The sequence below is a fragment of the Pyrus communis genome, chromosome 1, assembly GCF_963583255.1.
Source record: "Pyrus communis chromosome 1, drPyrComm1.1, whole genome shotgun sequence".
Taxonomy (NCBI): Eukaryota; Viridiplantae; Streptophyta; class Magnoliopsida; order Rosales; family Rosaceae; genus Pyrus; species Pyrus communis.
The window spans coordinates 6,398,926-6,425,557 of NC_084803.1; the positions used below are offsets into that span (position 1 = coordinate 6,398,926).

At 35.6% G+C, this 26,632-nt stretch overlaps 1 protein-coding gene and 1 long non-coding RNA gene across 2 annotated transcripts; both read right to left on the bottom strand.

Annotated features, from left to right (window-relative positions):
* Nucleotides 1-239: 239 nt before the first annotated feature.
* Nucleotides 240-3,419, bottom strand: LOC137712826 (uncharacterized). Its single transcript, XR_011065247.1, has 4 exons — nucleotides 3,089-3,419; nucleotides 1,774-1,840; nucleotides 1,584-1,626; nucleotides 240-334 (listed from the first exon to the last, which is right to left on the bottom strand). It is a non-coding gene; the product is annotated as an uncharacterized lncRNA (long non-coding RNA).
* A 5,731-nt stretch (nucleotides 3,420-9,150) lies between these two features.
* Nucleotides 9,151-13,783, bottom strand: LOC137718176 (uncharacterized). The gene is made up of 6 exons (XM_068457678.1): nucleotides 13,404-13,783; nucleotides 12,591-13,207; nucleotides 10,611-11,069; nucleotides 10,483-10,508; nucleotides 10,358-10,388; nucleotides 9,151-10,245 (listed from the first exon to the last, which is right to left on the bottom strand). The coding sequence occupies exons 2-6, from the start codon at nucleotides 13,196-13,198 to the stop codon at nucleotides 10,128-10,130; spliced, it is 1,242 nt and encodes a 413-aa protein (XP_068313779.1). The 5' UTR covers nucleotides 13,199-13,207; nucleotides 13,404-13,783; the 3' UTR covers nucleotides 9,151-10,127.
* Nucleotides 13,784-26,632: the final 12,849 nt, after the last annotated feature.

A 26,632-nucleotide genomic window follows, 5' to 3' on the forward strand; every position in this document is an offset into this window, starting at 1 on the left:
TATCAGCCGGATAAAGCTGTTAAGATGTATTTTGGAATCAGTCCTCTCACAGCATGTTCATCCACGCTGATCATTTTTAACTGCCTTTTATTTAGAATTATGTGTCAGTGTAGTTTTGATGGCACGAATTTTTTTTACATTACACCAACTTAGGATGTAAAAATCACAAATTCTACTGCTATCGTGCTCATACATAGTCAAAGGATGGCATAATTAGATAGCTACATATAATCCCGATGTGCACAAAAAAATGTAAGAACAGTAATTAAACCAGTGTTAAATAATATACCCCAGAAGTCAAAGGGGCATGTTTTCCGGCTAACGATCCAACTTTCTGAAAATCGCAAACAAAGCAAATCAATTAGCACTAACTCACAGAACAGCAATGAAAATAATAGCTCAGAGACTCAGGCAAAATTTTATTACCACTAATCACACATCGGTGAAACAGAGATCCTAGCAAAGCTACACCAAATTAGTAATACACTATAGCCATTAGTTCCAGGTTCTGTAAGTATTATCAGTACAATGGTGTACATTTATGTAATGAGTGTGTTTATTATGTGGCATTAATGCTTAACTGACAGATGATATAGCATTCATAGTAAATGATATGTTTTGAAATAGAACATTAGAACATTTCTAATCACGGCATATGTGATGTAGGTTAACTGCATCAATATGCCTTATAAATTGTAATTTTATGTTGTTCTCTATGTGCAGGCTCAAAATATCAGAATGAGGACGCTAAGAGGAGAATGATAAGGCTGGAGCAGTGTGATTCTAAGCATTACATTAAGAAGCCGAAGGTATTTCGATTGCCATATGGACCCTTCTTTTCTCTTTTCATGCTAGCTGGGGTTGGTAGGTTTTCACCCCACAGCTGCATTTGGAAGTGATGTAATTATGGAGCAAGAGTTATGTGTATAACTTAATCACTGTCATAAGGAATATTAAGGATCCATCTAGGTTTTGCTATGATGTGCAGGTTTCGCGTTGCATGTCTCCATCTTTAGATGTTAATTATTTGTTTATACATGGTGTTAGGTGGTTTAAGACCACACACGCTTATAATCTCTTTTGATACCATGTTAGAATGATAACGTCCAGCTAAAAAACAGTAACAATCATAGGTTGACAGTTGATCGTTTGAACTTATGTGCAAGCTTCTTTACTTTACAGATTTGTAGTTCGTGCTCTTAACAGTTGCCAATGTATTTGGCAGTTTTTAAACATGGACTAAATCTCCGTGTTTGAAATCTCACAATTTACCCGATTGGAGCCTAAGCTTTACAACTATGTTATCTTTTCTTTGTTTGTGTAGTCTCATGCCTAAAAAACCCAACAAATGCAGTAGGGCTGCTAATACAACAAATTTTGATAACCAAAATCAAGGCAACAACAAAAAAACAAAAAGCAAAAATTCAATGCTTTAAGTTGAAAAAGTTAAGTGTGGTTGTCAAACCCATTCATAAAGATGTAGTCAAGTATGCATAATCAATCATTGTTGTATCAACAAAAAATTAGAAGGAAAAAAAATTCTAATGACTGAAATAGATGATTGTGAAAGGCTTAGCATATACCTGCTGCTAGGAAATCGAGATTCGAGTGGATGAGACTCTGTTTCTGAAAAAAGTGCACATACTTGAGCTGCAAGGATACATCATATAGCAAAAAAATAGAAGGAAAAAGAGTTTGTATTGAAACATAGTAAAGAGATTTGTATTAGAAATTATTTTGTATAAAGAAAATTTAAAATGGACAGACAGATACCTCACTAATGGTCTGTTTTGTGGCTCCTGTGTGAATGGATGGTTTGATCTGTATGGTTGTGTTGGATCTACATGCATATCAAGAATCAAATAAAAAATGCATTTCAGAAATATATAAGAAACCAAGAAATGAAATAACAACCTAGCAACATATGGATATTCGAATGAAATGAAATGGAAAAGGAACCTGAAGTTGATTTGTTGAGAAGCAAGCAGTAGGAAAGTATGAAGAAACACAAAAATGAAAACAGTACAACCCCTTTGGTTATAAAGACAGAAATATCACCGTAACAGTGAACTAAACAGTGAGCTAAACAGCCTACAGACCCTAATTTAAAAATAATAAACTTAAAAAGGAGTCTTAATTTTGTTTACTCATAAGCTTTTTTTTGGTTTATTGGTTCATACTTTTTTAGATCCCCATTGGTTTTTTCTTGTATATGTTCATGGCTTCGAAATTTTAATTGATACTTCTGTACATATGTTCAACAGAATCAACAACCACATAATTATTTATGGTGATATTTTTCTTTCTGCACGAACAATTGTGGTTTTCTGCTTTTATCTCTACTGTTTGACTTACTAAGCAGGTGTTGCTATTGTTTGTTTGCAGACTCCAGAGAAAGTTTGCAATAAAAATTTAAGGATTTGAGACATACAATGAGAATGTCAGTGACTTGCTGAATGCATAATCTGTTGGTAAGTTAAAGCTTCTGGATGATCCAGAGGTATTGCCTTTCTAAAATTACTATATTAAATGGAGCACCACAAATAAATGTACATTATGGTTATTAGGACATTGGATTAGGTTGTAGGATAAGTTTGGACATCCAGCTAACCTATCGGTGAACTAAACAACCTACAAATGACTAAGAGGAAACCCTAATAGTTAGCTAACCAATATAAAATATCTATGAGAGCATTAATGATAGAAAAAATATCTATGACAATTTTAATAAATGCAATGGTAAAGTAAACAGTGAACAACAATTTAAAACAATAAACTGAAATAGAATTAACCCTAAGGTGACCTAAACAATCTACAAAGATCTATGATAAGTTTGATGAAGGAATACAAAATCTGTAACAATTCCTAAACAGAAAAATGATGAATCATACAAAAATTTATCAAGAAACAAATAAATTAAATCAGGGCAAGGCCCTAATCACAAAAATTGAAGCCTAATCCTAGCACCAACCGAAAAAATTATTAAAATGCATTGCAATTTGAATGAAAGAACCAAATATCAATGGCAATTTTAACAAAGGAAATGGCAAATTAGACACTAAACAATTAAGGAAATACAGTGCATTACCTTTTGAATTAAGGGAGAAAGCTGAAAACCCACACCCTGCCATTCCTCCCTCACCCATCCCGTCCTCACCGACTCTGTGCGTAACCACTGAACCCTAAACAATGCACACACGCATGCTTTCCGTTCTGTATATCTCTCTTTGTTCATTCCTCTGTCTAAAATCCCAGAAAATCCTATAGACCCTGGCACCAAACCCGTAGCTCCCATCTGTGTCCAATCTGTCAGTCTCTCTGTTTCCATCCTCACCACTCCCTCTGTCCCCTTCCTCTCCTGTCGGCACAGCTACACCCACCTGTTTCCGAGTGAAAAATCGGAGCCATGGTCTTCTCTCTCCAATCTGTCAGCCATGATATCCCCCTCCTCTCTCTCCCCGAGTCGAAAGCTGCGAACGGTTGAAAATCAAATCTTAAGTCTGAGTGGCAATTGTGTAAATAAAACGAAAGTGTGTTAAAAGCAACCGAGTGGCAATCCTGTAAATAAACTGAAATGTGGTGCAAAACACTGTTCATTTCTACAGTGCAATTTTGCCAGCTTCTTTAGACTAAAGTAATGTAACTGTTATGTGTTTTGCTTCATTTTAGTTTATTTATTGTTAAGTATTAATAATTGATTTTTTTTTTTTTTTTTTTTTTTTAAGGATTCTCAGTGAATTATCTGTTGTTTGGAGTTTGAACTTTTTTATACTATGTTAAGAGGGTGTAGAACTAGCAAACGCAATCAAATAATACAAGAAGGCCATTTTGTTGGTTCTTACTTCTTAGTGACATAAAAGTTTGTAATAAACCATGCTTTGAATATTAGAACAAAAGACAAAAAATTCTTGACAATGCGTGTTCCAATAATATAAACACAGTACAAACAAGTGTCAATGTCATTACATTTGATAATTCAAATCAAATTAATAAGGGTCAAGCCAATTTTTGAAAAAAATAGACAAGGTAATTATTTATTTAACTTCCCATTTATTTTGAGTCGATTCTGCGTATTACTGTGTTACTAATTAGTTGCATTTTTGTCTTCTTTTTCTCCCTTTTCCACATTATTTACTTATTTTAAATAGGCAACTAAACCCCAAGTATAACTAATTCACTGTTCGTAAGCATAGTGTTCTTCCTATTTTGTCCCAACTAAGTTTGCTCAATTACGTTTCTACCACTGTCTGAGAAAATTTATGTACATTTTTGTTTTCTTCTTCCCTCTTCCCTGGATTTGGATCCTCTCCTGAGTCAATGGAGAGGATCTTCTTGACCAATCGTCGTGGACCGTTAGATTTTTATCCAACGACTACAAACAGGAAGTTCTCTTAAAATTATAATAATTATAACCGTTGAATTTTCATCCAACGGTCCACGATAGTTGGTCAAGAGATGCTCTCCATTGGCTCAGGAGAGGATCCAAATCCCTCTTCCCTCTCTCGCTGCCGCGTAGCGACTCACCGTTTGAACGACAAACCCAAAAATCATCAATTTCATCTCCTTCTCCAAACCAACACAACCATACCTTCCATCAATCTTAATCCGCACCCGTCGAACCCAAAGCGGATTTCATAAGTTTTCCGGCTGCGGCCGGCCCTGCAACCTCATCTATTCGACTCAGGAAAGTCCCAACAACAACATTCGAGGTTTGCATGCTCGAATCTGCCCCTAGACCAAGGAGTTCCATAAACCCAGAGATGCAATGGAGGTGGCAAAAGAAGCCGAGCAAGACATTTTGACGGCGGCGACAAATCTCATTCCCGTCGGCATTCAGCTGCGTCTGAGGAATCCAATTCCATAGTTCAACAGTGACTAAGAAGCCAGAAAGAAAGCAAGCATGTGTTAAGACTACAGGGTTTCCAATTCCACAATAAAAATTTATTCTTTTAGGTTTAGATTATTTGCATATATATATATATATATATGATATATTAGAATAATAAATTAACCTTTGATTGGTTACGTTTCATGTACCAAAATAATATATTAATTCTGAAAATTTGTCTCTCATAAATGTATTGTTACGAACTACCAAAGAAATCCACGTTCCGTTGCAGGTTTGAAACCGTAATCAAAATTTAACACACTCATTTTTAAAATTATTCAAAAATAAATAAAAGCAACTGAATCCATATTATATTTTATCCTCCGCAAAAGAATGAAAATTTTTTTGTCTGATTTTTCAAATTGTGAGATGTATCAGATATCAATCATTGTCTTTCTCTTTGTGCTTCTCATTGTAAGTTCTTTTTGCTTATTACTCTGAATTTTCGTAGTTTGAAATTTGCATTCATCAACAAACATGGGATATGCCTATGTCATTGGGCATGAATTAATGAATTGTTTGCAATTAATTAATTTCACACTGATGTATATCATTTGTATTAGTTTCATAATTTGGAATTAGGAATTAGGAATAACAGTGAAACAGGGCCTTGAATTACATCATCAACCAATACTTTCTCCTTTCGTTTTCTGTGACTTTTCTGGTTGCTTGCTGCAAATGAATGGATTTGGAACTTTGAACTAACAAATTAAGCAATTCAAGCATATTATATACCCTTAAAAGGCTTAAGTGTGACATCCCACGTCGTCCAGGGGAGTGATCCTTAAATGTATATTCTCATCCCTACTTAACATGAGGCCTTTTGGGAGCTCACTGGCTTTGGGTTCCATGGGAACTCCGAAGTTAAGCGAGTAGCGCGCGAGAGCACTCCTAGGATGGGTGACCCATCGGGAAGTTCTCATGTGAGTTCCCAGAAACAAAACCATGAGGGTGTGGTCGGGGTCCGAAGCGGACAATATCGTGCTACGGTAGTAGAGCGGAGCCGAGAAGTGATCCGCCCCGGGTCGGGATGTGACAATTTGGTATCTGAGCCTAACCCTGGTCGCGTGTGTGCCGACGAGGACGTCGGGCCCCTAAGGAGGGTGGATTGTGACATCCTACATCGCCTAGGGGAGTGATCCTTAAATGTATATTATCATCCCTACCTAGCACGAAGCCTTTTGGGAGCTCATTGGCTTCGAGTTCCATGGGAACTCCGAAGTTAAGCGAGTAGCGCGTGAGAGCACTCCCAGGATGGGTGACCCATCGGGAAGTTCTCGTGTGAGTCGTGAGGGCGTAGTCGGGGCCCAAAGCGGACAATATCGTGCTACGGTGGTGGAGCGGGCCCAAGAAGTGATCCCCCCGAGTCGGGATGTGACATTAAGAGTAGATATAAAATTAATTAATATTAAATCAAATTATATAGAAGTAGCTAAGCATATTTTCAGCAATTTCAGACCTTCACTTTCATCAAAGGACTTAAATCACATTTTAAAATAGAAGGTACACAAAGAAAGTTGTACTTTTAGTTTCGTTTACAAAAAACTCCGTATACAACTATGTATTCCACACGAATTTATGTGACATTAAGAGTAGATATAAAATTAATTAATATTAAATCAAATTATATAGAAGTAGCTAAGCATATTTTCAGCAATTTCAGACCTTCGTGAGGACGTAGTCGGGGCCCAAAGCGGACAATATCGTGCTACGGTGGTGGAGCGGGCCCAAGAAGTGATCCCCCGAGTCGGGATGTGACATTAAGAGTAGATATAAAATTAATTAATATTAAATCAAATTATATAGAAGTAGCTATGCATATTTTCAGCAATTTCAGACCTTCACTTTCATCAAAGGACTTAAATCACATTTTAAAATAGAAGGTACACAAAGAAAGTTGTACTTTTAGTTTCGTTTACAAAAAACTCCGTATACAACTATGTATTCCACACGAATTTATGTGACATTAAGAGTAGATATAAAATTAATTAATATTAAATCAAATTATATAGAAGTAGCTAAGCATATTTTCAGCAATTTCAGACCTTCACTTTCATCAAAGGACTTAAATCATATTTTAAAATAGAAAGTACACAAAGAAAGTTGTACTTTTAGTTTCGTTTACAAAAAACTCCGTATACAACTATGTATTCCACACGAATTTGTGTAAAATGACTTGCCTTGCGCATGAAGTACTCCATCCTCTTACTGTACCAACTTGAAATACGGAGTTTTAACAAAATACTCCTGATACTATTCACTTTTAACGAAAAACCAAATTTTTACCTTTTTCTGGTATTATTCACTTACACCTTATTTATCATTTTTCATTAAAATTAAAGTTTTTTTGAACTTTTCATTAGTTTTCCTATACAGAAATCCAGTACTCTGTAATGGCTGACACTAGTCAAATATAGAGTTGTTGAGTTAGTTGGAATTGTATTGAGAAGAATAGATAGTTAAAAGGTGCTTTTGTAATAATGTAAAAGGTTGGAATACTATATAATCTAGAGTGTAATACTTTAGAGAAAGTATTCCTTGTAAACACATTACAATTGAAAGAAATCAGTATCATTCTCTCTCTTTCTCTCTCTCTCTCTCTCTCTTCGATTCTTCTCTCAGCTTCACAATTGCTATTACCTGTGTTCTTCATTATTCTCAGAGGTTTAATATGGTATCATAGCTGGCATTTGGCTTGCTGCCGTGATCGATCTTGAAGATTCTTCCGCTGCATTCGTGAAGTCATATGGGTCTGCATATCCGTCAAACGAAGTGTCTGTTGCGTTCTGCTTTACTGAGGTGTGCTTTTCTCAGGTGATATCGAATCTGTTTCTTTCGTTGAAATTATGGTGAAACTCTGTGATAGGTTTATGATTGATTGATTTCTTGGTGAAGTATGGTGTGTTTGATGATGATTACATTCGTGACGAAGTTTGGGCATGTTGTTTTCTCTAACTGGATGAAGTGTTTGCATTAGATAACTATTGAGGTTCATAAGATTGTTGAATATTGTGTGCTCTAGAAAGTATCAGTTTTTCTTGGTACAAATTGTGCGATTTCAAGAAAGTGACATTCTTTCTTGTTTTAAACTGTGTTGATTCAAGAAAGTATCAGTCTTTCTTGATCAGAAAGAAAGTATCAGTCTTTCTTTCTTGCTATTAAATCTCAAAGAGTGTCAATCTCTTGTTGGAATGAAGAATTAATTTGTGCAGAAAGCAGTGTGGATTAATTGTTCTGTTGTAAATCATGACTACATCAAAAGTTAATAGTCTTCTTGTTATGCTTACCATTAAGTTGAAGGATGACAATTTTGCAGAACGGTATTTTCAATTCATGTAAGTGCTTAAGGGTTACAATCTCTTTGGTCATTTCGATGGCACAGATGTCTGTCCACCTAAATTTGCCATTCATACGGATTTAGGTGTGACTAAGGAGGTTACACAAGCATTTATAGACTGGGAATCTACTAATATGACTTTACTTGGTCTTCTTCTAGCTACTCTATATGATGAAGCCATGGAATATGTTCTTGGCTGTAAGAATGCTGTTGATGCTTAGACTAATCTGGGAGATAGGTTTGCATCTGTGTCTAAGTCAAGGGTGAATCACATGAAAATTGAGTTACATACAATTCAAAAAGGAACAGAGTCAATTGATAAGTTCTTGTTAAGATTGAAAAACATTAGAGATCGGCTTAATGCTGCATGAGAATTCATTTCAGATAATGATGTCATTATTGCTAGATTGGCTGGTTTACCCAAGGAGTATGCTATCATTCGAACATTCATTTTAGCTCAGGAGTCCTCCAACACACTGAAAGAATTTCGTGCTCAGTTGCTTGGTGTTGAAAAAGAGATTGAAGGGGATACTAATCTTTTGTCTCAGAATCTGTTCACATTGTATATGAATGGTTATGGTTCTAGTTCTAACTCTGGGACTTCAAGTTCTTCTATTTATGGTTCTACTTCAAATCCTCAAAATCATAGTCATATTCCAGCTACCATAACAGGTGTCATTACTCAAGTTCCATACTTAAATCCACAGCAACCAGAATATCTTGTACTACCTCAATTTTATCCAATGCCTCAACAACCAGTTCCATTTTATCCACCACCATTCGGATATGGTTTTGCTGGTAACATGAGAGGTTTTTCATCATCAAGGTCTAATTCTCAGCAGTCTAATATGAACAGAGTTCAGTATGGTCCTAGAAATTTTAATGGTTCAAAAAGGCAGAACAATTACATAAATAATGGTGGATATCAGGGCAAGAATTTCAAGCAAAATGGTAACTCTAGCTAGTCTGGAAACACATATACAAGAACTAATGTTGTCATTGAGTGTCAAATTTGCAATAAGAGAGGGCATACAGCTGCAAACTGCTATCAGAGAAATAATAATAATGCTCATACAACTGGATTTCTAGTTGAGTGTCAAATTTATGGTAAGATGGGGCACTCAGCTCTTGAGTGTTTACACAGAGGAAACTATGCATTTCAGGGAAATCCTTCACCACCATCTATCAATGCCATGAATACACAACAGACACCTCAGTATGTACCTGCAAACTCTTGGATTGTTGACTCTGGGGCATCTCATCATATGACAGCATATATGACTGGGTTATCAGAGGTTATGCCTTTTGAAGGCTCTGAAAAGATTACAATTGACAATGGTACTACTTTACCTATCCAGAGTGTTGGTACTGCTACTATAGAGAAATTAAATGTTCTACATGTTCCTCTCTCTCTCTCTCTCTTGGCATAACCTTTCACTATTCTGATCAATAACACTCTCCTGAGTCCTGATCAATACCACTCTCATGATCAATATCACTCTCATTCCCGCTTTCTCTCTCTCTCTCTTCGATGCTTATCTTAGCTTCACAGTTGCTATTACTTGTGTTCTTCATTCTTCTCAGAGGTCTAATACTCTGACGACGAATGATATGCACAAACTCTTCCTTTGTAAGATTACTCATCTGCATTGCAATAAAAATCAATCCCAAGTCGAAAGAAACAAAACAAAACCAGTAAAAGTCTTCGCATAACATACATGAAAAGGGATCATCTCCAGATCGCTTCCACCTGAGCCAACTGAGCAAAAAATATACGCCCTTAAAATTTGATCCAATGGCTAAAGTTATAATAACTTTTAATGGGCTCCTTTATTTTTAACCGTTGGATCAAATTTCAAAGGCACAAATGTTTTGCTCAGTTGGCTCTAGGGATTCCCTTTCCTACATGCACAATGCACTCGGAAAACTGACCTGCTTAATATCATCCTCATAATCACTGACACTGAAATTAATATCAGCCTCAATTCCGCGGAACTTGATCGCAGCTCGATCATACGCCCTAAGATCCATTTTACCACAACCACAAAATTACGCAAAAATTTAACTACTTGTAAGCCAAGTTTTACATTGAAAGTTTTACTGTTGACACTTCTGAGTTTCTTAGTTCTTACCTAGCAGCAGCATGGGCAGTGTCAAATGCTCCTAAAAAATATTCAAAAATTAAAAATAATCCGCCAGAAATTAAAAAATAATAATAATAGCAATTAAATGGTGGATTTTGATTCATTTTTCTTACCCAAGTACACTTGTTTCCCGCAATCCCTACACAAAAAAATAGACAGCGAGAGGACTCAAATTCAGCACACAATCAGAGTATCCAAACAGAGCAATAATACATCAGTATCATTGTAACCAAACACTAACCAAATATGGGATTCCCATCTCCCTGTCCTTCGATAAAACGTAACGCCCCGGTACTGCGAGCTCCGGGACCTGGGCGTAGTAGAAAGGGGAGACTTAGTGCTGGACATAGGAGATAATGCGAGCTTGGGAGAATCTAACTTGCCCGGCGGCGTAGAAATGGGAGACTTAGCGCTGGACATAAGAGATAATGCTAGCGCGGGAGAATCTAATTTGCTCAGCGGCGCGCTGGACATAAGAGATAATGCGAGCTCGGGAGAATCTAACTTGCCCGACAGCGTAGAAAGCGGAGACTTAGCGCTGGACATGAGAGATAATGCGAGCTCGGGAGAATCTAACCTGCCCGGCGGTGTAGAAAGGGGAGACTTAACGCTGTCCGTAAATGCTATTTCAATTGGAGTCGGGCTTTGGAGTAGTTTAGCGATCTCGTCAATAATTACCCTGATAAACATTCCTTCATACCTGGTTGTTATATTTGAAAATGAAGCAAAAGTACATAAGATTTATTAGCAACTGCAAAGAGTAAATAAATTTTAAAAAGTATTTTGAAGTTTTTGAAATGACATATAAGATCATCTTCAAAACGGAACGTCAAATTTTGAACATAAAATTTAAATTGATAGTTCTATGATACTTTGATATCACTCCACCGATATGTCAAATTTTAAATATAAAATAAAAATTCATATTTATTTTTTTTGCATTGATAATGAAAGATAATGAACCAAAAGGTACAAAAAAAATATTTAAACATTATATTGGCGATGAAAAACATTTAATAATTAATTAAAAATTATATGAAGTTGTTAAATTTGACAGCAACTATCTTTGTTGCCATCCCACATCAATCAAAATTTCAGTTGGAAAATACTAGTGTTATCAATTTTTACACTTATTGATGTCATTTTTTTTACACTTATTGTTGATGTGGACTTTTTAACATGTCATTTGGAGTTGCTCTAAATCCAAACTTTTTTTTTTTTTTTTTTAAATTTGTCATTTGAAAATTTTTAAAAAAAAATTTAAGTGATTTTTCATATTAATTTTCTGAAATTATTAACTAATCATCTCACTAAGTTTTTTCAGTCAAAATAAATCATGTAAAATTGTGTTTCTTATTTAAGCCATTAGAACTTTTTAACAAGTTTATTTATTTATTTATATATACACACAACACAAAAACGTGGGGAATAAATTAGTATTTGACTTTTAAGTTTTTACCTCCTTTTCACAAATTCTCTACTTTCTGTGGCTTAATACAAAATTTTTAGCTGGTAAAAGAACATGCAAAGTTCATCTCAAACATTTATTGTCAACTACTGAAAAAACCATCAGCCTCATGAGATTACCCACTAGGAAGATGGAGAATTTTTGGCTTTTCTGTGTGAGAAGCAAAGGTCTGGGCAAATCTGGAAGTATCATGACAAAGTTTTTGTTTTGGGTGAGATTAGTCAAAGTTGAGGCACCCAAATTTTTATCTAAAATTAGATTTATAACTTATCTTCTCAACAATTATCTTTTTAAAATTAATTTTGTATAAAAAATAATTACAATCTGATGATCTGCACAATATCAAACATTGTATTAAATAGTCAACATTTTAATATGTTAGAGCACCAAATGCTGGACAAATTTAGTCAATATTATCCGATAACTAATTATCATATTCAACTGAAATAATCAGTACAGTTCAAGCTGTTAAACGAAGCCTAAATCATGAGTACCACCGCCCCCATTTGAACGAGCACATCTAGGAGAAACAATTAGAGAACAAGCTCATATATCTTCAGAAGCCTTGAACTCTAGCAATTCAACTTTGACATTAAATTTAGAGAAAAAGATGAAATCTAGAAGGAGAATTTCGGGAGAAGAATTGGATTGAAAAAGAAATAAAAAATAAATGATAGAGAACTCAAATCTAAACATGACTGTTAATGACGATTTAAAGAAATAATGAACAAACAGAGAAAAGTACGTACTTACCCATTAGTCGCTCTGAAAACCCGGGCTGGCAAACCTGCAGCTGCAGTAAGAGCATCTGTCCAGACTGTCAAACCTGCAACTGCAGTAAGAGCATCTGTCCAGACGGCCAAACCTGCAGATGCGGTAAGAGCATCTGTCCACCGCCGTAGCTTTTCTTGTATATCTGTATCTTCATGGAAGCGCTCTATATGCTTCTGAAATGCTAGTAAAAAACTACCTAATACATCTGACGGACTAAGATCGTAGAATATTGGCAGAACCATTTGCTTCAGTGTTCTTCTGCACTCCATGATCTGCACCAGCTCCTCAAGACACCAGATGGAATCCGCATACATGCTTGAGAAGACGATGACCGAAACCTTAGACCCTTCGATTATTTGCTTCACTTTGTCTGATATATTTTCCCCTCTTCTTATTGATTCGTTCTCCTCCATAAAGAAGTCAATTCCGGCGTCTTTCATTGTCCAGTAGAGGTGGTCCGTGAAGGTTTTGCGCGTGTCTTCGCCAAAGCTCAAGAACACATTGTAGGGTGAGGAGGAGGAGGTGGTGGAGGAGGAGGAGGACGGTGAAGATGGAGGTGAGGCTTCAAGGGATGTACTTGTATCCATAACCGCTTACTGCAAAATTAATGATTAATTCAAGTCAGATCACCCTTCATTTCTTCATTTCATTTCAGTCAATAAAAAAAGAGTAGTGCTTTTCTATATACATAATTGGATCGAAGTGCGCAGATCCGCTCGCCCAAGGTAAAATGAAATACGATGGCTTTTCATAAAAGCAAATAAACTATTAATCGAAAACAGTGGAAAAAACCTGCATGATCCTTCAGGCCACGCCTAATTCCCCAATTTACAAGATGTAAGATTTGCAGAGGAAGAAAGAAAGAAAGAGGGAGGAGATGGAGAGCTGGATAAATAGGCAAATATACTTCTTTGTCTCCTTCCTTCCTTTGAAGTTAAGGGATCTTCACATAATTTTATTTGAGGGACAAGTTGTGGTGCTTATTCCGGAATCTTGTTCATCGACTTAAATTATTTGTATTTTAGACATTAAGATTATAGATTATTATTGCAAAAAAATTAGACGAATTCAATACCGTTAAGACATCCAATTATAGTAAAGAAAATAAAAATGTGTTTGCTTGACAAACTAGTTTTTATTGAACTAGAGTGGGCTATACTAACAACTAGTGTAGTCGCATGTTTGGCGCAGCAAAAGATAACTTAAATGACGTTAGCTCAGACTTGCTTCACTTCGTTCCTCGCTAGCTAATCCCGACTGAAAACATGGTATTAGTTAAGACTATATGTGGATGCCTACTTGTCTTCCCCAAATTCGTCTCAAGTAGGTTTTTTCAATGATCGCAACCCTCCATGACCTAAAATCTTAGAATTCTGTTACCACTCAGAATCTGCTTACCACCTAGAGAGTTGGACGGCAAAAGAGGCAAGGGGAAGAGAGAGGAAGCTAGTTCCAGCTTCAAGATGACGGAATTGGAATTAATCGTAGGATCAGATAGGGGATTGAGAGGAAGGAATTGGGGTTTCTTGGGGGAATGGGGAATTTTGGAGGAACAATGATCAGTTTGACTTGAATGATTTGTAGAGGAACTCTACTTTCTTGGATCCATTCCACACGTGCTATTTCTTTTCCATCAATGTGTCTTACAATTTGTACTTGAATTCCTTTTATACCTATTCAATTAATTTCACAGCTTTTGTCATTGTTTTGCGATATGAAACTTTATTCTTTAATTATACGACTATAAATTCTACACAAAAATACTAGGATGCCCGTAAAGATTTGCAATTCTTGTAATAGCAATGTTAAGTCTTGATTTTTTGTGATGATAATTTCAATCGCGTGTGTGCAACCGAGAGAGAAAAAGAGCAATGCAACTTGGGAGAAACATATGGAGGAAAAATAATTGAGAGTTCTAGAAAAAAATAAAAAGAAAAAGAAAAGGCAAACGAAAAGGCAAAAGAAAAATAAAAAGTATAAGTAAAAAGAAAAAGTATAGGAAAAAATGGAAAATAGAGTTCTAGAGAAAATAAAAAGAAAACGAAAAGGCAAACGAAAAGGCAAAAAAAAAATGAAAAAGTAAAAGGAAGATAATGGAAAATAATAGAGTTATAGAAAAAATAAAAAGAAAATAAAAAAGGCAAACGAAAAGGCAAAAGAAAAAGAAAAAGTAAAAGTAAAAGGAAGAAAATGGAAAAGAGAAATTGTTTTGCTTTCTACTTTAATATTGTATTAAAAGCTTTATTAAATTAGTCTAATTTAGTCTATTCTAAATTAATCTAGATTAGTTTTTGAAATTAATTCAGTTCGAGATAGTTTGTTGTAATAAGCTCACCCTAGATGAATACGAATACAATTTTTCAAAGAGTTACTAACATAACTACTATTTAAATTAACAGTAAAATGATTTGGGATTTGAGTGATTTTTGATAGAAATAATGTCACGCCCCGATCTCGACATACGTCTAGGACCGACATGTGACATCACCCAAATACTCGTATATCTCACATACCCCGTCTTAGGAATATGGCAGATCACAATCCGAGAATCAAATTGCAAAGAAATTTTTCGTTTACCTTATGGCTGCATCTAACTTCCTCGTTAGACTGCCTACATATCCTTAATAGGGATCAAGCCGTTCGTAGTTCACTATCACAAAATCAGACGTTTAATCCACTAAGTTCAAGTAGAAAAGCATAGTATTTCTTAATCATTCAATATAACCTGACAACATGTAATTCCTGGACTCAGACTACATAACCATCCCATGAAAACATGATTTCTCTTTCATCCAACATATAAATCATTATGTCTCATCATGATATCGCAATTCACAACACACATCATATTTAAGAGCCAACGAAACACAAAACCATTCTTAATTAATTTGATCAAAGTAATAACAATCATTCCTATATCTTCTAAATTCATACCTTATGAAATCATAATCGAATCGTAGAAAATCCTGAAGGAGTCACCCAGACGTCCAACAACTTTTCTAACCCAATTCACAAGATTCTCGAAACCATTGTCACAAATATATATATATATATATATATATATATATATATATATATATAACAAAGGCTAGAGTGACACAGTTAGGCCAAGTCTAATTCTCCAAACAATGAGATTTTAGGTCACTTCACTAAATTCAATAACCTCGGGTTTCGGACCACTTAACGGAACCAAACCAAATATGGTCGCCTAAAAATATACCATGTACAACTAATCATCACCTCTAGAATGCGTATAGTCCCCCATTGCGAGTATACCAAGCAGGACCATAGGCATAAACTCATTGTGCAGTGATCACCCATCGCAGATATACCAAACATGATTATCCCTGAATACATATGGTCCCCCATCGCGGATATACCAAGCAGGATCATTCATGTACCACAACTACGTGGTGCAATCTGATCATCACACATTAAAGATAATTATACGCATACATGCTATCGATTCCACATATCAACTAACATCTAGTTAGATGGAGCACATATTTCTACTAAAAATCTAATAAAGTACCTAACTCATCTCCTGACTTCCATCTCTATCTTATGCTAGGTAATAGTGCCAAGTTCAAATAGGTACTCAATTGGCAAGCATATCCAATATATTTATCAAACAATATTTAGATCCCATAATTATCATAACATTCATCATAATTATCATTCACATTAATAAAAAGTTAATTAAACACATATATATATATATATATATATATCACAAATATCATTAATACACAAGCCAAATCATAGTTAATTAGCATAGGTCTATGGCTAAATATATAAAATTCACATTTCAATAGAAATCATAATTATAAGACCAATTCATATCACAAATGATACTAATATAAGAAATTAAGATAATAATCATATTTCATATATTCAAGTCGCTATCTAACCAAAATAGACCCACTAGATTTTCACTAGTAATTCCCTAAGGTCCGTAAACCATATCTACAATAGCATACTAAAATTTGGTGTCAATTCAATGGTAAGATCGTCAATTGTTAGAATATTCAAGTGGCGGACCTTATCAAAAATATACTTAGCCAACAACATTTCATAAAACGAATGTTACATATCGGAAAATTCGACTTTTTTCCAAAAATTCTCAAATTTTATAAGAATGAAGGCCTCAACAAGTAGAGTAAACTTTATACATGTGGCCGAGTCCAATTTGGCCGTGAAGGCCCTCGAATTGGCTTGCACCCATGGAAACCCTAAGGTGCGTGTTCTTCAATTTGGTTTCCTTGGTGTTCCTACACCCCAACCACCAGTTGGGTCTTGTTCCTGGTTTCAGGGGAAATTGATTAAGGGTGATGGTGAATGGTGATACTCACCAGAATGACGAATCGCCGTTGAGAACCCCGGGTTATCCGGTGGAGTTCTACCCGAATTAGACCTTAAAAACCCTTGGTTTTTGGTGGAGATGGAAGGAAGAAAATAGTTGAGCAAGTTACAGGTGAAGGAGATAGGAAAATCAGCTGAGAAATGGAGGAATTGGCCTGAAATTGGCCGGTTTGAAAATAGGTTGGTGGAGCACACAGGTCACGAAATAGGGGGGAGAAAATGTCAGCTTCTCTCCTCCCTAATTGGTCCTTTATATCCCTCTAAAAATCTGATTGGTCCCTTTTTATTAAACTAACTTAACCTTTAACCCACATGCAGGAATTTAATAATTCCCACAATCTATAGTTCACAATTCCAAACGTCCGTAACTATATCGTTATAATTCGGACTCGCAAACGGTTTTCGCCTATAAGTTCGTGGTTTCAAGATGTATTCGAAAATATAAATTGTGACCTCCAAAGGTCTACGGATTTTAAACAATTAATTTTCAAACTTCACTTTGTAACTAATTTAATTGAAATCTAATTTCAAATAAATCAATATAAATTCTCGAAAAATAATATAAAATTTCAATAATACAAATACGTAGATTATAACAGTGAAATCCGGAAACGGGATTTCACAAATAATCCTTGAGGAAAGATGTACAAGATGAACAATTAGATCATTGAAATATGATGTGGAGTGGACCCTGTAAATGACCCCTCAAATAAGCCATAATGAAAGGGACGTGCATGCTCCACTTGGCTTAGGAGGATATAGCTCAGTTGGTAGAGCTCTGCTCTTGCAATACGATCGTTGCGATTACAGATTGAAGTCTAATTGTCCAAGCGGCAATGATAGTATCTTGCATCTGAATTGGTGGCTCACTTCTTTAAGTAATAGGGAAGATGACTGAAGCAAGTACTGAAATACTCTAAAACAGAATTATAAAGGAACAAAGAAGTATCGTCTTTCTTATTGGCACTTTAAAAATATAATTGTTGTTGAAGAACTCTGAAATTTTAATTGTACACCAAGAAGTGCACAGTTAGGCTATGGGTAAAATGTCATTTGACTCCCTTGAACTATTTATCCAGTTGAAATTTAAACCCTTGAACTACTTTTTTGGTAAATTAACCCTATGAACTATTTGAAACAAGCAAATTGATCCCTTGTCGATAGATTCCATCCATTATTTCGTCAAATTCAAAGGAAAATTAGTCTTTCATTCATCAATTCTTACTTATTAACTATAACCAACGATGTAATTATGACATGTGAAAACAAAATAATGTATAACGCCAATATGAGATGGTCTGTTATGTAAACGTTTGGTTTTTTATTTTCTCATTATGCTATATATTTTTGAATTATTTTGTGCACTTGTATCAAAATTTTATTAGTGGTTATAACCGATAAATAATAATTAATAATGAAATGATTAATTTGTTCTTAAATTTGACGGAATTGATTCCGTTATCTAAAAGATTAATTGACTGATTTTAAATAATTTAGAGAATTAATTTTTCAAAAAAATAGTTTAGGGTATCAATTAAAATGGATCGGAAAAATATGACAAAAGTGGGAAACACTCTCCCTTCGTGATTTGGGGAGACTGAAGGGTCACTGAAGCGAGTAGTTAACTTGGTATCTGCGTATCATCTGGGAAAACCACAAGCTCTGCCAACAACAATCAATGGATACTACCGTCACAGCCGTTGATCCCTCCTCTGCATCTTCACCCTCCTCCTCGAAACAATGGAAGCACGACGTGTTCTTGAGCTTTAGAAGCGAAGACACGCGCCGGACCTTCACCGACAACCTCTACTGGACATTAAAAGACAACAAAGTCAACGTCTTCGATTATAATCTATGAGACTTGACTCATCTGCCTTCTGTTGATCGTCTTTCTCAACAAGCATAGAGTTGATCTGCCGCTCCTTAGCATTCTCGGATTTCCCACAGTTTAGTTCTCCTGTCAACTTGATGGAAGTTCTGTTCGACATGTAACTTGATAAGAAAATGTTCAAATCATTAATAACGTTAAAAGGAAAGAAACAATAACAATGTTTTTTAATAGAGAAAACAAATCTGATATGCTATGACATATAATAGCAGCTCTCCCTCGTTGTCAAATTTGACAGCTTCAAATATTTTTTAATTAATTATTAAATGTTTTTTATTAATTTTTTTTATCAAATCTACAACTCCTCTCTCTCAAGCAAACCTGACTTCTTCCCTTTTCTCATAACCAAACACAGAAACCAACCTCTCTCACTCGAACCTCAAGATCTCGGCGTCGGCAGTCGTCTCTCTATCAATCATTCGTAAGTCAATAATTCATAAATTTGAGATCGCAATTTATGAAATCCAGAGAGAGGGAGAGTTAGAGAGAGAAGAGTGAAGAAGTAACCGGAACCGACTACTATGATTCGATTAGGAGGTGGAGCTCCGATGGACGTGAGCGCAGTTGATGGAAGCCTAAATTGTGAAGCGAGTTTAGCATCAGAGATTTGGTTGCAGAGGATTGAAGAAGTGGCGGGAGGAGAGGGAGGATCCTTATCAATGTTTTATCTTTTCTTTCAGTTCATCCCCAGGTCCGGGAAGATATAATCCGGTGAGGATCCTTATCAATTATTTATATATGAAAACGCTCTAAAACTACAAGATAATAAAAACCCCAAAATAGTAACAAGGATTAGCATCTCCAATTGCATCTTAGTCTTCAACACATCTTCTGCCTTTATTTTTCGTCTCTTCTTCAACTCACAAATTCCTCTTTCTACCCACTTTCACTCACGTTGTCTCAAACACCAACTCCACCTTCTCCGGCGGGTGCCGGTGCTCCCCCTCGTACATTACGATCAGCACCTTCGGATCATCCGGAGCTCGGTCCACGTGTTTCCTCGCCGGGCATCCTCTTACCTTACTGCACTTGTAATATCCCCTGTTCAACATAAACAATCAAGCAAACGTCAGATTCAATTCTCACCGTCCGATCATATCGCATCCCGATTTTTCATTTCATTACCAAATCTACGGCTGGAATTTAAATTGAGTACCTTGGGTAAGGCGAGCCCTTGATCGGCTTCTGACCGTACTTTCTCCAGGTGTGCTCGTCCGCTGGAATATCCTTGATTTTTGAACTTATCGCCGGCACCCGAATCGTTTTCTTCAACTGCTTTTTCCTGAATTACCAAAAATTACAGCAATTAATTGATTAATTTTTTAAATAAAAAAATCGAATATATAAACAAGTTTAGGGATTTTTAGTCGTCGGTCAAAATTAAGAGTAATGTTAAGGAAATTATTCTTATCGGTGATACATCATTTAAGTTATAAATTTAATTTTCCTAGCATTACTCTTAATTTAAAAGTAATGATATTTTTATCACATTTTTTTACCATCTTAGGTAGCAGATGAGTTGAATAAGTTACATCATCTAATTTCAATATTTTTATTAATTAAAACACTTAAATAATCTTAGATGGAAGATGAAGACTCCTCGCATACCACAATCATCATTTAATCAATAATCTTTTTATTAATTATTGATTAACATTTTGATTAAATGCTAATTAATTTAGATGATGTGGTTGTTCAACTCATTTGCCATCTAAGATGGTAGAGAAATGTGGTATAAAATTGTGATAAGAATAGCATTATTGTTAATTTAACGCAAGGGAGACCTAATTTGTAGAAAAAATTTGCAAAAAAAACGATGTGTCATCAATAGAAATGAGTCATAATTCAATCATCAACTTCCATGTCATTTAGTTTGCAAAATTTTGTTTACAAATTTAGTCTCCCTAGCATTATTTAAAAATTAAACAACAAAAGCCTTTTCCCCAAATGCTAGGAAAAAAAAAAACAAACTTTTTACTATTTGAAAGTCGAATTAATACGCCAGGCGCATCTTATTGTGTTAGCTTCAACGCGTGCTACAACCATTGATGCCCAACAACTGACCCGGGATACTGACCGGGTCCATTCTTGTTAGGATTGACGGTATTACATGACAAGGAAAAATAAAAAGTAAAGAAGAAAGATAGACATTAAGGCCTCGTTTGGCAGCTCGGACTGTACTGACTATTTCTGTCGGATAGGATAAATAGCCACCGGATAGTACTGACTAAATTAGTCGGGTGTTTGGTGCAGTATCGGACTAGCGATCGTATTATTTATACTGTGTTTGATATTATACTAGATAGGAGGCATCAAACTTTAAAAAAAAAAAAATTTTTAAATGAAATCATTTTTTTGTTCCCAGGTCTCTCCGCACCCCCCAAACACCCTCCCTCTCTCTCCCTTCTTCTTCCCCGACGATAGAAGAATCCCAAATAATTGTTCCCCAGCTCTCTCCGCCACACCCCCCAAACTCCCTCCCTTTCTCTCCCATATTCTTCTTCCCCGACTAAATAATCCGGACGTTTTGGTTGGTTTTATTAAGCGGGTGTATACCGTATTATCCTATCCGACCGGTTAAATTAATCCGGTGCTTATTTAGTACGAGTGAACGCCAAACACCCGGGTCCGTATAACTAATCCTATCCGATCCTTTATCCGATGTGCCAAACAGGGGAATTTACGTGGTTCAACAATTTTTGCTTGCGTCTACAAGACAACAATCAATCTTCCACTATATTAAAATAATGGATACGGCAAGAACAATCTTACCAAGCCAAAGACAAGGCTTGATGAATAAAAGAAAATATAACACTCTTACACTGTTAATCTGACTCACAATTTATGGTGGAACACGCTCACTCTCAACCTTGGAGTGGAACAACTCTTAGAACTCTCACTCCTAGTCTTTTGGATGATCTACAATGGTGAAACGCCACCTCTATTCATATGCATGGATTGAAAATCCTAGTGAGTCCAAGAATTAACTCTTCCACTGTCAAGGGAAGTCGAACCACTCATGCACCATCCAATGCATTACCCTTGGAACTCCATGTGTTCATGCACCACATAGAGGTCCCATGTTTGATTAAATGAACCAACCATTACATTCCTTTGAATATAGTATTCTCCAATGTATCATTTGTTCCCAAAAGACTTCCAACACTTTTATGGTTCGTTGAGACTATGGAAAAACCAACCAACTCTTATAGTCTCAGTAACCGTGCTAGAGGCGTATTTTAGCTGGGGAGAGGAAATGTAAACTAAAATACGCAGAATAAAATGCGGGGGTAACGAATGACGCGTACCTCCTCTTGGAGTTGGAGCAATGGTACTCGCCGGAGCCGGAAGCAGATCCCGTGCCAGGTAACTTGCCCGGAAGTGTAGAAGGGGGAGACTTAGCGCTGTCTGTAAATGCTATTTCAATTGGAGTCGGGCTTTGGAGTAGTTTAGTGATCTCGTCAATAATTGCCCTGATAAACATTCCTTCATACCTGGTTGTTATATTTGAAAATGAAGCAAAAGTACACAAATATTTATTAGCAACTGCAAAGATTAAATAAATTTTAAAAAATATTTTAAAGTTTTTTGAAATGACATATAAGATCATCTCCAAAAAGGAATGTCAAATTTTGAACATGAAATTTAAATTGACAGTTATATGACATTTTGACATCACTCCATCTGATATGTCAAATTTTAAATATAAAATAAAAATTCATATTTATTTTCTTTGCATTGGTAATGAAAGAAAATGAACGCAAAGGTATAAAAATATTTAAATATTATAGGGAGTTTTAACGAAAAACCCACGGTACTGTTCACTTTAATGAAAAACCATATTTTTATACTAAAAAGTCAATCATAGTACTATTCACTTCACCCTTTATTTTGTCCTTATCGTTAAAACTCAAAATTTTCAAATCCTTTTCATTAGTTTTCCTAATATTTTATATTGGTAATGAACGAAAATGAGAAGACTAATAAAAAGAATTTAATAATTAATTAAAAATTATTTGAAGTTGCTGTTAAATTCGACAGCAACTATCTTTGCTGCCATCCCACATCAATCAAAATTTCAGTTGGAAAATACTAGTGTTGTCATTTTTTACACTTATTGTTGATGTGGACTTTTTAATATGTCCTTTGGAGATACTCTAAACCTAAACATTTTTTTCTTTCTAAATTTGTCATTTGAAATGTTAAAAAAAAAATTAAGTGATTTTTCATAATAATTTTCTGAAATTATTAATTAATCATCTCACTAAGTTTTTTTGTGACATCCCACATCGCCCAGGGAAGTGATCCTTAAATATATATTCTCATCCTTACCTAGCACGAGGCCTTTTGGGAGCTCACTGACTTCGGGTTCTGTAGGAACTCCGAAGTTAAGCGAGAAGGGGGCTAGAGCAATCCCATGATGGGTGACCCACTGGGAAGTTGCTTGTGAGTTCCCAAAAACAAAACCGTGAGGGAATGGTCGGGGCCCAAAGCGGACAATATCGTGCTACGGTGGTGGAGCGGACCCGGGAAGTGATCCACCTCGGGTCGGGATGTGACAATTTGGTATCAGAGCCTAACCCTGGCCGTGGTGTGCCGACGAGGACGTCGGGCCCCTAAGGGGGGTGGATTGTGACATCCCACATCGCCCAGGGGAGTGATCCTTAAATGTATATTCCCATCCTTACCTAGCACGAGACCTTTTGGGAGCTCACTGGCTTTGGGTTCCGTAGGAACTCCGAAGTTAAACGAGAAGGGGGCTAGAGCAATCCCATGATGGGTGACCCACTGGGAAGTTGCTCGTGAGTTCCCAAAAACAAAACCGTGAGGGAATGGTAAGCCCAAAGCGGACAATATCGTGCTACGGTGGTGGAGCGGGCCCGGAAAGTCGTCCCGCACGGGCCGGGATGTGACAATTTTCAACCAAAATAAGTTATGTAAAATTGTGTTTCGAGTTATTTAAGCCATTATAACTTTTTAACAAGTTTTTATTTATTTATTTTATACACACACACACACCACAAAGACGTGAGGAATAAATTAGTTTTTGACTTTTAAGTTTTAACCTCATTTTCACAAATTCTGCACTTTCTTTGGCTTGAACACAAAACTTTTGGTTGGTAAAAAGAACACGCGGAGTTCATCTCAAACATTTATTGTCAACTACTGAAAAAACCACTAGCCTCGTGAGATTACCCACTAGGAAGATGGAGAATTTTTGGCTTTTATGTGTGAGAAGCAAGGATCCGGGCAAATCTAGAAGTATCATGACAAAGTTTTTGTTTTAGGTGAAATTAATCAAAGTTGAGGCACCCAAGTTTTTATCTAAAATTAGATTTATAATTTATCTTCTCAACAATTATCTTTTTAAAATTAATTTTGTATAAAAAATAATTACAGTATGATGATCGGCATAATATCAAACATTGTATTAAATAGTCAACATTTTAATTTGGTAGAGCACTAAATGTCTGATTAATTTAGTCAATGACTAATTATCCTATTCAACTGAAATAATCAATACTGTCTGAGCTGTCAAACGAGGCCTAAATCATGAGCACCACCGCCCCCATTTGAATGAGCGCAGCTATCAGGCCACACACATCTAGAAGAAACAATTGGAGAACAAGCTCATGTATCTTTAGAAGGCTTGAACTCTAGCAATTCAACTTTGACATTAAATTTAAGGAAAACTAATGCAAAGAATTTGAAAATTTTAAGTTTTAATGATAAAGACAAGATAAAGGGTAAAGTGAATAGTACCAGGATTGACTTTTTAGTGTAAAAATGTGGTTTTTCGTTAAAGTGAACAGTAGCGTGAGTTTTTCGTTAAAACATCCTTAAAATTAGAGAAATTGATGAAATTTAGAAGGAGAATTTCGAGAGAAGAATTGGATTGAAAAAGAAATAAAAAAGAAATGATAGAGAACTCAAATCTAAGCATGACTGTTAATGACGATTTAAAGAAATAATGAACAAACAAACAGAGAAAAGTACGTACTTACCCATTAGTCGTTCTGAAAACCCGGACTGTCAAACCTGCAGCTGCAGTAAGACTGTAAGAGCACCTGTCCACCGCCGTAGCTTTTCTTGTATATCTGTATCTTCATGGAAGCGCTCTCAATGCTTCTGAAATGCTAGTACAAAAGTACCTATAACATCTGACGGACTAAGATCGTAGAATATTGGCAGAACCATTTGCTTTAGTGTTCTTCTGCACTCCATGATCTGCACCAGCTCCTCAAGACACCGGATGGAATCCGCATAACTACTTGAGAAGACGATGACCGAAACCTTAGACCATTCGATTATTTGCTTCACTTTGATATATTTTCCTCTCTTCTTATTGATTCGTTCTCCTTCATAAAGAAGTCAATTCCGGCGTCTTTCATTGTCCAGTAGAGGTGGTCCGTGAAGGTTTTGCGTTTGTCTTCGCTAAAGCTCATGAATACATCGTAGGGTGAGGAGGAGGAGGTGGTGGAGGAGGAGGAGGAGGAGGACGGTGAAGATGAAGGTGAGGCTTCAAGGGCTGTACTTGTATCCATAACTGCTTACAGCAAAATTTATGATTAATTCAAGTCAAAGTGCACAGATCAGTCCACAAGAAAAGAAGTGCTTTTCTATCTACATAATTGGATCGAAGTGCGCAGATTTGCTCGCCCAAGGGAAATTGAAATACGATGGCTTTTCATAAAAGCAAATAAATCTGGATAAGCAATACAATAGAATACAATACCCAACTAATATCTAATTGAGAAAATAAAGACTATTAATCGAAAACAGAGGAAAAAACCTGCATGATCCTTCAGCCACACCTAATTCCCCAATTTACAAGATGAAAGATTTGCAGAGCAAGGAATAAGAAAGAGGGAGGAGATGGAGAGCTGGAGAGCCGGAGACAATAAGCAATATCCTTCTTGTCCCTTCACTTCCGTTGACTTTCTTTCCGTTGAGGGATCTTCAAATAATTTCATTTAAGAATGTGCTTGTTTCCTAACATTTTTTTCACGATTTAAATTATTTATATTGTAGTACATTGTTTATAAATTATTTTTACAAAATATTTAAAAATAATAATAATTATTAAAACATCTAAGTATGGTAAAGAAAATAGATAAATACGATTTTTCAAGAAACATGATATTATGATCAATTAATTCAACTGTCAAATAATTTCAAAATTGTTGATTTTGATAAAAATAATTTTTTAAGAAATATTTAAAAGATGAACGGTTAAATGGTTGAATTATGACAGAGTGGGTTCTATATAAGATCCAGATCCCTAGTTACGTCTTAACGAAAAGTCAACAAAATAGAAGCGACAAAGAAGTGTATACATGTGTATATATTTTTTTTTTCAGACGATATATTTTGTTAAATTAATCACCAACAGAGTTTGAATTTACACCATCATGAAATGGTTTAACATCTTTTCATCACTATGCACGAAAAGGTGAACAGTGACACTCTAAAAATTGAATTATGCACAAAGAAGTGAATAATTAGATTTTTTTTTTAAAGTACATCGATATTTTTATACTAAGAAGAGAGGGAGTTCGGTTAAGTCACACAATTGACAACTTAATTTGGTATCGAATTTACCTTCCCTCCTCTCACATTTTTTTTTTTTTGTCTTATTATTTTTACATAAAAAAATCAATATAAGATGTTGACGTGACTTAATCGTAACCGTTCAGATAGGAAGAGAGTATAAAGAGATTAAGAGGTAATAGAATCCTATTGGGTTGTGGACTTGACTGATGGTTTGTTG

What these genes read in the sequence shown, in the direction of transcription:
- LOC137718176 (XM_068457678.1), bottom strand. Translation starts at nt 13,198, where the DNA reads ATGGATACAAGTACATCCCTTGAAGCCTCACCTCCATCTTCACCGTCC. An exon ending in GTTTTCAGAGCGACTAATGG is followed by an intron (nt 11,070 to 12,590) that starts GTAAGTACGTAC and finishes TATAACAACCAG; the next exon opens with GTATGAAGGAATGTTTATCA. An exon ending in ACTGCCCATGCTGCTGCTAG is followed by an intron (nt 10,246 to 10,357) that starts GTAAGAACTAAG and finishes AATGGATCTTAG; the next exon opens with GGCGTATGATCGAGCTGCGA.